General features: G+C 42.2%; 1 protein-coding gene across 1 annotated transcript; it reads left to right on the plus strand.

Annotated features, from left to right (window-relative positions):
• Window positions 1–6,484: 6,484 nt before the first annotated feature.
• On the plus strand, window positions 6,485–7,423 carry LOC122082897 (calcium-binding protein CML37-like). The gene has a single exon (XM_042650710.1). It carries the CDS (start codon window positions 6,593–6,595, stop codon window positions 7,037–7,039), a length of 447 nt encoding a protein of 148 aa, XP_042506644.1. The 5' UTR covers window positions 6,485–6,592; the 3' UTR covers window positions 7,040–7,423.
• Window positions 7,424–13,103: the final 5,680 nt, after the last annotated feature.

Raw genomic sequence — 13,103 nt, forward strand, 5'->3', positions numbered from 1 at the left:
CCACCCACATCCCTTTTCTCTCTTCCAGTCTCCAAAAAAAAAAAATAAATAAATAAATAAATAAAAAACAAAGCAAGCCCAAAACCCCAACCCGCGTTTCTCCCCTTTTCCCCTCACATACCTTTTCTATACTCTAGTCCCTAATGAACCACCTCCCTCTTCTACCATGGCCGAACCATCCCCACCTCCCACATCCCTATCTGGTGCTCATCATATGATATCTCTAAAGCTCACATCTAAGAACTATGTTTATTGGCACACATAGGTCGTACCCTATCTCACTGGCCAATGCCTCTTCAACTATGTCACCAGTGACAATCGTTGCCCTCAAGACCCTATCAAAGCCAAGGCATGGCGTGAATAAGATGCTTTTATTATGAGCCTTCTCATCGCCTCTCTCTCTGAAGAGGCCTTTTCATTAGTAGTTGGACGGACCACTAGCAAAGAGATCTGGGATGCACTCTATGCTGCATTCAGTTCTCCGTCTACAACTAGAATTCTGTCTCTCAACGTCTCCCTTCAAAATTTGGTTCACAAACCGGATGAGACCATTACTCAGTTTCTCCATCGAGCCAAGCATCTCTCCGATGAGCTAACAGCTACAGGGAAGCCCCTCCCATCGGAAGACTTTAACATCCACATCTTCTGGGCCCTAAGCACTGAATATCAAGCCCTTGCCTCCATTATGATGGCACAAAAGGAGCCTATCTCCTACACCGACATGCATGGTCTCCTTATGATTCATGAGAACCTTCTCCACTCACGCCTTCCCATTGTTGATCCTGTCATTGATGCATCAGCCCATGTCACTCACCAAGGTCGTGGCCCTCCTTCCACTAGTGGTCGTGGTACAAGCTCCTCCTAAGGCCGTGGTCGTGGCTATGCTAGTGGATTTGGTCACTCTAATGCATTCACTCACAATCCATGCACAACCTGTGAATGCACTAATCATCAGACAGACACTTGCTACTACCACCCACAGGGACCTACCAGAGCCGCCATTCTACCTACCCCTCCCCATCCCTACAATCGGCCACCATTCCAACCCAATGCCTACCATACTACACCCTTCCCTACCCCTCAACCCCCTACCATCGCACCTCTACCCCATCACCCCACACCTCCACAATCCTTCACCACCTCTTGGAACCCTGATACTGGAGCCACCCACCATTCCACCCCTAACTTAACCCAATTCTCCACCTATGATCCATACACAAATAATAACCAACTTGTAGTTGGTAATGGTAAGGGCCTTCCTATATCTCACATAGGTACTGCTTCCATCTCTTCTCCCTCTCATTCCTTTTCTCTTTCTAATGTTTTACATGTTCCCACTCTCACTTGTTCTTTGTTATCTGTTTAGCAGTTTTGCCATGACAATAATGTTTACTTTGAGTTTCACTCTTCTTTTTTCTTTGTGAAGGATCTGAAGACCAATCAAACCCTCTTCACTGGACATAGTAAGCATGGTCTCTATTCCGTTCCAGCGTCCCCTTATGCCAATCTGGCCTCTGCCTCATCTTTTAGTCGCTGGCATCATCGTTTAGGGCACCCTCATGAACGTGTGCTTCGTCTTATGTTACCTGGTCATCAGCACGTGAAGTCTCATTTTTATTTTCTACTTGCCAAATGGGCAAAGCTAGAAGATTGTCACTACGTGAAACTAGTACTCGTAGTTCCTCTCCTTTGGATTTGGTTTTTAGTGATGTATGGGGCCCCCACCCCACAATTTCTTCAAATGGGAATCGTTATTTTGTTATATTTGTTGATGACCATATAAAATATATTTGGTTTATGCTTTAAAGTTGAAGTATGATGTTTACTTTGCCTTTCGTACTTTTTAGGCCTTGGTGGAACGTCAGTTCTCACTCCATCAAGGCCATTCAAACTGATTAGGGGGGAGAATTCCGTACTCTCCCATCTTACTTTGCCAAGTTGGGCATCCAACATAGGTTATCTTGCCCTTATACTCATGAGCAACAGGGAACAGTTGAACGTCGTAACAGGCACATTGCTGAAACTGGGATTACCCTATTATCCCATGTAGATGTTCCCCAGTCTTACTGAGATTATGCCTTTGAAATCCCAGTCTTTCTCATCAATCGCATGCCCTCCTCTGTCATAGGTAACAAATCCCCCCAGCAGTTAGTTACAGGCAATTCTCCAGACTACTCTTTTTTAAAAATCTTAGAATGCCTTTGTTATCCATGGCTCCGTCCTTACAATCATCACAAGGTTGAACCCCGTTCTACCTCATGTGTTTTCTTAGGATATAGCCCTTCCCATCATGGTTATCGTTGTATGGATCTCATCACCCGTTATATCTACATATCTCGCCATGTCAGATTTGACGAATCTTTTCCCATTTCACACTGCACCACCATCCTCCTCAACCCAACCCCCTCCTACTACCCCTCCCCCGTGGGGCATTGCACCTAACGTACCTACCCCTCAACCTCACCCTAGCCCTCCGCCTACCCTCTTAAACCCATCCATCCTTCTCCCTGCCACCCCAGAACCGCCCCTACCTGAACCACCCGAACCCATATCCCCTTCTTTCTCACCTCACCTAACCCTAACCGGCCCTAACCCTGACTCCTCTACCACCCCACCACGTCACACTAGAACCCTACACGATCTCTATGCTGACCCCCTGACCCTCTCTACCACCACCTCACCTTACCCGGCTGAACCTACATGCTTCTCTCAGGCCCACAAGGTTCCTCATTGGCGTTCTGCTATGTCTGATGAATTTAATGCTTTATTACGTAATGGTACATGGTCTCTTGTACCTTACAGGAAAACTATGGATCTGGTTGGCTGCAAGTGGGTGTACCGCATCAAACAGAAGGCAGATGGCTCCCTTGAGCGATATAAGGCCCGTTTAACCCTGTCATCATACCTACTACCATACGGTCCTCTCTTTGGCCATATCTAACGGCTGGGTTGTTCGTCAGCTTGATGTTTAGAATGCATTCTTGCATGGTATTCTATCTGAGGAAGTCTACATGGCTTAACCCCAGGGTTTTGAAGATGCCCTGCACCCTAATCATGTCTATCGCCTCCACAAGTCCCTCTATGGGCTCAAACAGGCTCCTAGGGTTTGGTTTCACAGGTTAATTGAGTTCCTCACTCGCTTCGATATTCAGTCATCCCAAACCGACACATCATTGTTTATCTACATGTAGGGCTCTGTTGTCACATATGTCCTTATCTACGTTGATGACATCTTGGTTATAGGGAACCAACCAACTCATGCTCAGACTCTCCTTCATCAGCTTGCTTCAGAATTCTCTATCAAGGATCTTGGTCATCTCAACTTTTTCTTTGGTATTGAAGCCCTATATCGGTATGATGGTGTCCTCCTCTCTCAACACCAGTACATCATTGATCTCCTCCAGAGGGCTGGTATGACTGACTGTAAGCCCGTCACTACTCCCATGGCCACCACCTTTGTAGCATCTTCCACAGGGGGTGTCCTTCTTTCTGACCCCACCAGGTATCACTCCATTGTCGGTGCTCTCCAATACATCACCCTCACAAGGCCTGATGTGGCTTATTCAGTGAACCGTGCCTGCCAGTTCATGTATGTCCCCTCCGAAGACCATTGGACACTAGTCAAACGGATTCTACACTATCTCCAAGGTACCAAGGATCATGGGTTGTTCATCTCCAAATCTAGTTCCCTCGAATTATAAGCATTCTCCAATGCTGACTGGGTTGGTGACAGTGTGGATCGCAAATCCATAGGAGGCTATGCCATCTATATGGATCCTAATCTGATCTCCTGGGCCTCTAAGAAGCAGAAGACAGTTGCACACTCCTCCGCCGAGTCTGAGTACAAAGCAGTGGCTGATGCCTGTGCCGAACTCACTTGGCTTCACTCTCTCTTTGAGGAATTAGGGATCCCTGTTCCCATTGCACCCATTCTTTGGTGTGACAACATTGTGGCCACTTACCTTTTAGTCAATCCGGTCTTTCATGCTCGTATCAAACATGTTGAAATTGACTTCCACTTCGTTCGTGATAAAGTCACCTCGAAGGACCTTCAAGTGCAGTTCATTTCAACACATGACCAGATAGCCGATATCCTTACCAAAGCTCTCAGCTCTACACGGTTCTCCTTTCTACAGGACAAGCTGCAGATTCGACCATTCAAATCCCCACCTTGAGGGGGTATATCAGTACAGTTAGCATCCCACTCGAACTTAACCTCTAGAGTCATACTCACACTCAACAACATCTCCTACATTATAGGCATTTTCAGTGAGCACAAACTCTAGAGACTACTTGCAGTCCAAGACTACCTCATAAGATAGCAAAGTTGGAATAGGACTCTCACATGTGATAATAGACTTTCTGTCCATTACTCACATATGTTAACAGAGTCCTACCCTATTACTATTTGAGTTTGAGCCTCCCACATGTGATCATAGAGTTTGTCTATAACTCAATAACTATAATCTCTATATAAGAGCACCATTGTACACTCATTAAAGTTAATGCCAATAGACTATTTCAACAATCCTCCACATCATGGTTTGGCAGCTTCACTTCCTTCACTCTTTCATCAATTTGCCTCAAAAGAGTGACTGCATCATAGGAAACTTCCACTCTCCGTTCTCAATCAGATCACCTGCTCGCATGTTTGCATTTTGAAACGACTCCTCACTCAGACCTGATAGTTCTTGGATAGAACTCAATCCTAGCCACTTGTCTCTCCAGAAAGCAACCTTCTACCCATTCCCAATCACCCATCTCTCATTCTTAGCAACAAATCCCCACATCCTTTTCACCCCTGGCCAAATCGATGAGCACTTATAGCCCTTTTTCAAGTATCCCTGCTTGGTCAGAAATCTAGCTCTGAGAAGTCTACTCATATTTGAATTATCATACTTCATCTTCCACACCATCTTGGCAAGCCAAGAGACGGTAATGGATTTCTTCCAATCTTTTATACAACAATACATATTAATATTGATCACGTACGGTATGGGTTCAAATATTGAAATTGTCAATATCAAATTAGCATCAGATTAGTATCATTAATGAATCAGATCAGCAACATAAAAGATTGGAAGGTCTCTATTAGAAGATAGAAAAGTCATCCTGAAAAGAGAGAAGAAAAAGGTCAAAGGCATTATTCTATAATCCATAGAAGAACCTTGAAGAGGCCATGCCCAAGGGAGGAGGTTGTGGAATTGAACCCTATTGTATGCCTACACATGTGAATAAATGTGTATAAAAATAGGTGACCATTGACCCTACTAACGCCTCTTAGGCTGGCCAATGTGGCGCTAAGGAGGAAATAAATAAATAGTCCTTGCCAGAACCTAACCCAAAAGAAGAGTGAGAGAAAGGAGGGTGCGATTAAGGCACGTTTGATAACATTTTCAGAAACATGTTTTTTCGTTTTCTGTGCTTAGAAACGGAAAAACACCCAAAAAACCTTTTGATAAACCTGTTTCGTTTCACTTACTTTCTAAAACATAAATAGAATTTTATACTTATTTCTGTATCTAGAAACGGGTTTGACGAAACAAGTCAGACTTGTTTTTCTGTTTCTTGCAACAACTTGTGAGCCAAAAAATCAATAGACACCCGATGAAAAGTTACATTTCCCAACTCAGCATTTACCTTACCTAGCGGCTTGCCAAAGTTTGAAAGTTCTCCAAGAAAATGAGAAGGAATACACCGATTTTTCGTTTTGCTGATGAAGCCTTAAGTTCACATCCCTCGATTTATTTGTGGATTTCTTTCAATTCTCTCCGGACCCTTCATTAATCGATTATATTGAATCATTGTTGGGGATTGAAGTTCGAATTCGCCATAAAAATACACACCAACCCAAGAATTCTACCCAATCCTATTCAATTTGAGAAAATATTTATCAAACATCAAAAAAATTGGTTTCTATTCTCAAAAACATAAAAAATCGTTTATACTATTTTTAGAGTCATAAACAGCAAAAACGATTGATGTCGGTGTCTACCAATCCGGTTGCCCCTTTTGCCACGCGTTAGCTAGTGAACACAAGGGCGGTAACTACCTAATGTCCTTGTGTTGATTACCGTCCTTGTGTTGGAAAGTTGGGACTGATTCAGATTCCAGATTCATCAAACACGTTGCACCACGTCCTTGACATCCATTGAAACGCGCATACCGACGTCACGCAGTGCGAAGTACCCATTCCGTCATCCGTGCGGGATGCACACGCGTAGTCCTTACGATATTATTTATTTATTATTTTCTTTCTCTACAAATCATTGAAAAGGTGTGAGAATGAAAGTATTGACTAACGTGTTTGGTCAAAAGAATAATCTAGATATGAACGTATTTACCAAAATACCCTTATTACATCCTCTTCTCATCCTGAAGCCATAATCTGAGAAGTTTCCGCTTATAGTTGTCCCATATAGGGACCCTGATTCCCTGAAACCTATATATATCTCAATTCCCCCCAACCTTCTCACCAACATAAGTTCGAACTTCACTTACAAATATCTCTAGTCTCTACTAATTCAACTTCCATAATTTTATTTCTCTCTCAATTCAAATCCAAGTTCACCCAAATTTCAAGCTTATAGAGATGATGAGGAAGGTGGAGAAGCGTTCTCTATCTGTCAATCCTGATTACAACCACCTCGAACGGTTGTTCCGGTACTTCGATGAGGACGGTGACGGCAAGATATCAGCGACGGAGTTACAAAGTTGTGTGAGGACTGTGGGCGGCGAGCTGTCGACTGAAGAGGCAGTGGCGGTGGTGGGATCGTCGGATTCCGATGGTGATGGGTTGCTTGGTTTGGATGATTTTGCAAGGTTGATGGAAGGGGATGGAGAGGAGGACTTGAGGGAGGCATTTGGGATGTATGCGATGGATGGGTGTGATTTTATAACTGCCAAGAGCTTGAAGAGGATGCTGAGTCGACTTGGTGAGTCGAGGACGATTCGGGAGTGTAAAGGCATGATTAGTGTCTACGATTTGAATGGGGATGGCGTACTTACCTTCGAGGAGTTTAGAGCTACGATGCGTTAATTAAATAAAAAGGCCACTCACTCCCTTCCTTCTGTTCTACATTTTTCTATGACGGAGTTTCCAAACCTAAATCCATTCCCTCTTCTTCTTCTTCCTTTAACTCTCATGGCCGCTGCCCCTTCATGCAAATTCCATCGCTGCCCACCACTAGCCGCCGCTGCTCTCCCTAGTGCGAGAACCACCTGCAATCTCCCCTCCCACCGAAAACCCTATCATAGTCTATTTGGGCCACTTGGTGGGGTAGGGGATCTCCAGATCCTTGATTGTGCGTTGAAGGAAAACTTCTTCTTTACTATGTAAATTGTTACTATGTAAATTGATTTTTTTTTTTTCTTATGAATTATTTATTCATTCTTTTAATAAATTCATTAAATAGTTGGATGACCTCATGATTTTTAGATTTTCAATGGTTAATGCAAGGCATTTCGTTTATTTAAGTTGCTCATTTAGTCGAGAGAGAGAGAGTGTGTTGGTCTTTCTAGAGGGTGATTTCCTTCTTCATCATCATTGTCTGGTTTCCTTCTTCTTCAAGTGCCTACATCTTTTAGTCTGGTGGTTTATTTTGTTGTTTTCATAGATTTTTGTGGAGGAATCTCAATCTACATATCATATATTTGCATCAATTGCTCCTCCACCACTATTTTATTTTTGCTATAACCCCGCAAAGTATATTTATAAAAAAAAAAAAAGTCAATGAAACATATATTAATAATGGGAAACGGCTTGGTATGCCTCTGGTATACTCAGATCTATGTCTATCTCTCTTTCTCTCTCCTCTTGGAAAAGTCTCTTATGCCTATCTCAAGTCCTATCCAAGTCCTCTTTTTGATTGAACCAATGGCTCCAAGAAAATCGGCGACATACCTAACCTCCTCCCATTAATAATAATAATAATAATAATAATAATAATAATAATAATAATAATAATAATAATAATAATAATAATAATAATAATAATAAATATCATTGTAGGGTTTTAATCTAGGCATCGATCCCTAGATCAATGACAAAAAATATCTTAAAAAACAGGACGTCATTCCATCTTTGACATTGCCATCAATAGAATAGACATCCTGATATCTACTAGAGCAATAAGCTCAATCAAATCTGTACAAGGGTCTACCTACAGCATCCCAACTCATATTTTCAACAATATAAATAGGTGGAGAGGACCAAATACTTGAGTTACGAGATGTTGCTGTTTTTTTTTGGCTAATGAGTCATTCACCATATTAACTTCTATGTAACAAACTAAGATCCTCCAAGCAATTCAACTGTGGAAAGAAAGAGTAGAATTTCCAGTGTTCCTCCACCACCTTTACTAGATCCACCAAGTGCTTCAAAGTGTAGAACGATAGTGAAGAGGTGGCTTTTGTAATTAACAAGCAAAAGAGGAACAAATATCTAAATGGGAAGCTGGCTAACACCTTGATTACCCAAATTATTATAGGTGAGGGTGTGGATGGGGGAAGAAGCCATATCTTATGACAAAAGCTTTGTTAGCGTGAAATACCAAGCATGGTGTTGAAGTTGTCGGATATTTTGATACTTTGATGTATGGTCATCAAACCCAATTTAATTATATTAAATTAATTAATTATAGTTGCATTATTTGCTCCTTGTAATTGTTATATTTTGTGCAATTGTCCATTTATACCGTTAGTTGTATTTAATTTTGGACATAATTTAGGCACTTTATTTTAGCATACTGTTTTGTATCATTCAATTAGATTAAAATATAAATGCATGCACAGATTGTGTTGAACAACGATCCACTAAGAATCTTGAATAATTAACTGTTGAGTTATTGATCACAATGAGAATCTCTTAAGTGTTTTCATGTTCGCAAATGCCTCCAAAAGGTATGCTAAAAATTTGAAAAAATTTCTGGCTACATTCCAAAGCTGCTCTGGTCAGTTCTTTAATTTAGAGAAGAGCAAATTATTTTTGGGAAAGATCCTCTCTGCCAGGAAGCAGTGGTTAGTAGAGGAATTATCCATCCCTACTTGTAATTTCCCACCAAGTATTTGGGATTGAAAATTTTCCGAGGCAGAGTGAAAAGGGACCCCCTTCTTCTGTTGATGGACAGAATTAAAGCCAAGCTTACGGGATGGAAAGGTAGGCTCCTATCTATGGCTAGCAGAGTGGAGTTAGTTAAATCTGTCATTTCAAAGATGCCTTTGCATAGTTTCTCTGTGTACTGGTGGCCATCTACTTTGATTAAATGTTTAGAAAAATGGATGAAGAACTTCATCTGGACGGGGGAGATTGATACTCCCAAATCCATCATGGTTAGATGAGACCAGGTTTGCAAACCTAAGAAGGAGGGAGGGCTCAGCTTGAGAAGACTTCGGGATGTGAACAAGGCTCTGCTTGCTAAATTAGCCTGAAAATTAAGCATGAAGATTCTCAGCTGAGCAGACTCATCAAAGCTAGATTTATTTCTGCTTCTGGTGTGATCAAGAAGGGTAACAAAAGATCCTCTATTTGGCTTGGGGTGAGGAAAATGTGGAACTTTGTGGTTGAGAATGAAAGGTGGTTTGTGGGTGATGATCGCAGCATTGATTTTTGGAGAAACAACTGGTGGGGTAATAATCTTATTTTGGATGTCTCTGGCCTACAGGAGGAGGTGTTTGCTAACCTCAACCACAGTTTTTTACTTTATTGAGAATGGCCAATGGGCGCTGCCTCAAGTTCACTCTGATCTGCTTAAGAATTTTTTTTACATCTATTAAGGCCATAAATTTGCCCTCTCATGACATGAAAGACCATTGCCTTTGGAGCCTGGATCCGATGGGTCTCTTCTTTGTCAAGACCTCTTGGGATGGTCTCAGATCTCGCTACCCTTCTGTATCTTGGGCGGGGCTGGTTTGGAATAAACTGCTCCCTCCAAGACTCTTTTTATTGGGCTAGCATTGGGGTCTTGGAAAACTTCCTACAAACGACATGATCAAGGCCAAAAGGATCCAATTCCCATCTAGGTGTGAGCTCTGTGGTTCGTCTTCTGAATCTTTCTCCCATCTTTTCTTTGAATGTGCTTTCTCTATAGGGATTTGGAATGCTGTCTCGAATTTATTTAACGTGGCCTGGGGCAGCAGTAGTTCAGCGCCCGAGCTTCTTGATTGGTGGAGAAATAAGGGGAAAGGGTGGCGTTTAAAACCTGCTTGGGAGATCAGTCTTTTCGTAACTATTGATGCTATTTGGTTTGAACGTAATCAAAGGCGCTTTGAGGGGATGCCTCGAAGTTAGCCTGGGATCCTTTGCACCATCAGGGGGGAAATTAGCTTCATCTGTTCTCAGATGAAAGTAATCCCCAAAACAACATTAGATTTGATTATTTGTCGTAAGCTTAATATAGCCTTATCATCTCAGATAGACCACTCAATCTTGGAGGTCCACTGGCACAAGCCTTTCCCTACCTAGGTTAAGCTCAATGTGGATGGATGCTCTCTTGGGAACCCGGATCGAGCAGGGGGTAGAGGAATTTTCAGAGACCATGATGGTAGAAAGCTTCTATGTTTCAAGTTCTACTTAGGTATCTCTTCCAACTTTTTGGTGGAGGTCTGGATCATTATTAAGGGGCTAAAACTTGCTCACGAGAGGAATATTAGACGCCTCTGGATTGAGTCAGACTCCTCTGTCCCTGTTTTCATTTTCCATAACAGACTAATCCCTTGGTCTGTTCTTCAGGAGTGGTCTCATCTATCAGATTTTCAGGACAATATTGAGTGGAAGATCTCCCACTGTTTTAGAGAAGCTAATCCAGTGGCGGATTTTTTGGCCAAGGATGCAGCAAAGTCTAGGATTGATAGTAATGATGTGCAGCTTCCTCCGCATGTTGCCTCAGAGTTGCAATACGAGATTGATGGGCGCCCTCGCTTTAGATTTTTAAACTATGTGAGATAGCGGTTATGAATCTCTACTAATGGCAATGCCGAAGGTGGAGACTCGCTTCCTGCTTTTGTACTTTATTTTTCTTTTTGCTATTAATATAATCTGACATTCTAGCAAAAAAAATGAGAATCTCTTATAGTATCTTTTTTGGACATGAGATTCAATGTTTGGGAAGGCACTACAACATACCTGGGCGGTTGATTTTTCTGCATGAGATATAAGAAAATTGTACTTTTGAATACCATCCAATGATATGAAAAAAAAATAAAAAATCCTAGGCTAGATTGTCATATCCTGACAAAAGAAATTAATCAATGACCACTTTCAATCAGCCTCACCACATCATTAAACAATATTGGATTTTGGACTCATGACATCCTTTACCCTCAACCAAACTGCACAGATTAATCAATAGTGGGTTTATATTTGGGGTTGCTAGGGCTCAAGTCCGACACGTTTATTAATCGGGCCAGTCCAGGTTAGGCTGTAAATGTGTCAAGTTCGATCGAGCCTACCAATGCGGGCTCAAAATTGACACTCCTATACGCCCTTATACACCCACCACCTACAACCCTCCACCCACTATATGTTAATTTTCATGTATTCCAAGGACTGTGAATGATACAACAGATACCTTGGCTAGAAGGGCTCAGTCTATTACGGATAGGACTATTTGGCCCAATTCTGATCATTGTTTCTTTGTATCAATGGTACAAGTCTCAATCGTGCAATCCGTCTTTTTGTTATCAATAGTTTCTTTAAAAAAAAAAAAGAATAACTACCCTACCCAAACAACTCTCTACCATACTTTAAATCACGTATACTAGGTACGTAATATGATATAGATCGATATTGCTCAAGGTATGGGTTCTGTCACTACAATTATTGATACCAAAGTAACATTAATACAAATCGATATTGATCAAGGTATAGGTTCTGATACAACAATTATCGATACCAAATTAATATCGTATGAGATCGGCATAGGAAAATTGGATGATAGAAAGTGAGGAATCGGTATTAGAAGAAAGAAAGTTGGTGGGAAAGGAAGAAAAGGTATTAAGAAACTGACTCCCAACTCCAAAGAGGTTGTTCAACTGACAAAGACCAACCGCTTGAGGCTGATCTGGATTTATAAAACACGTGGCACGACGTCCTTGACATCCATTGAAACACGCAAATAGAAGTCTAGAAATCACACAGTGGGAAGTACCCATTGTAATCCTTACGGCATGCAACGTGTCTTTTTCTTCTAATTTTTTTTTAGTTAGCTTTTTGTTTCTCTACCTAATCATTGAAAAAGTTTTGAAAATCAAAGTACTGGCTAGCGTGTTAGAAACTACTATTCCTATCTAGAGGTCATTATCTGACAAAAATAGGAGAAGTTTTCTCTTGCAAGTTGCAACTATTGCTATACGCGCAAAATCCAGTGGATAAGCAACTGTAATTAACCGCCACTGATTCCCAGAAACCTAGCGTACTATCTAGGAATTAGGAATGCTAGCGGCATTTTGACCGTAGGATTTGATCAACATGAATTGAACCGTTGGATGGAGAGAAGATAAACAAATTTTCAATGCACGATTGCAACACCTTTACTCTCTCTCTCTCTCTCTCCAGAAAAAAACATTCATTCACCGGCTCCAGCCGAAGAAAGCAAAGTGGTTGGCACTGCCGCTGTTGATGGACTGCAGCCGTTGCCGTTGCCGTTGCCGCTGTCGCTGCCGAAGTCGAAGAAAGCTCAGAGGGAGGGGGGAGAGAGAGAGGAACAGCAAAAACCAGAAAAAAGAAGAAGAAGAAGAAGAAGAAGAGAACTGAGCTCAACCTGGGCCTGTTCAGTGCTGAAACTCACATCGAACGCTGCCGTTGCCGACTTGTTCGGTGCTCTTTCTCTCTCTCTTTCGCTTCTCTCACCAAAGGGCCAAAGGAATAGGGATCTGCCACAGCCGCAGCCGCTGCCGTGGTCGAAGAAAGCTCAGAGGGAGGGAGAGAGAGAGAGGAACCACAGCCGTTGCCACAGCCGCAGCTGCTGCCGAGGTCGAAGAAAGCTTAGAGGGAGGGGGAGAGAGAGAGGAACTGCAGCCGCTGCCGCTGCCGCTGCCGAGGTCGAAGAAAGCTCAGAGGGAGGGGGAGAGAGAGAGAGGAACCGTAGCCACTGCTTGCCTAGGTC

This window comes from Macadamia integrifolia, chromosome 6 (assembly GCF_013358625.1).
Source record: "Macadamia integrifolia cultivar HAES 741 chromosome 6, SCU_Mint_v3, whole genome shotgun sequence".
Taxonomy (NCBI): domain Eukaryota; kingdom Viridiplantae; phylum Streptophyta; class Magnoliopsida; order Proteales; family Proteaceae; genus Macadamia; species Macadamia integrifolia.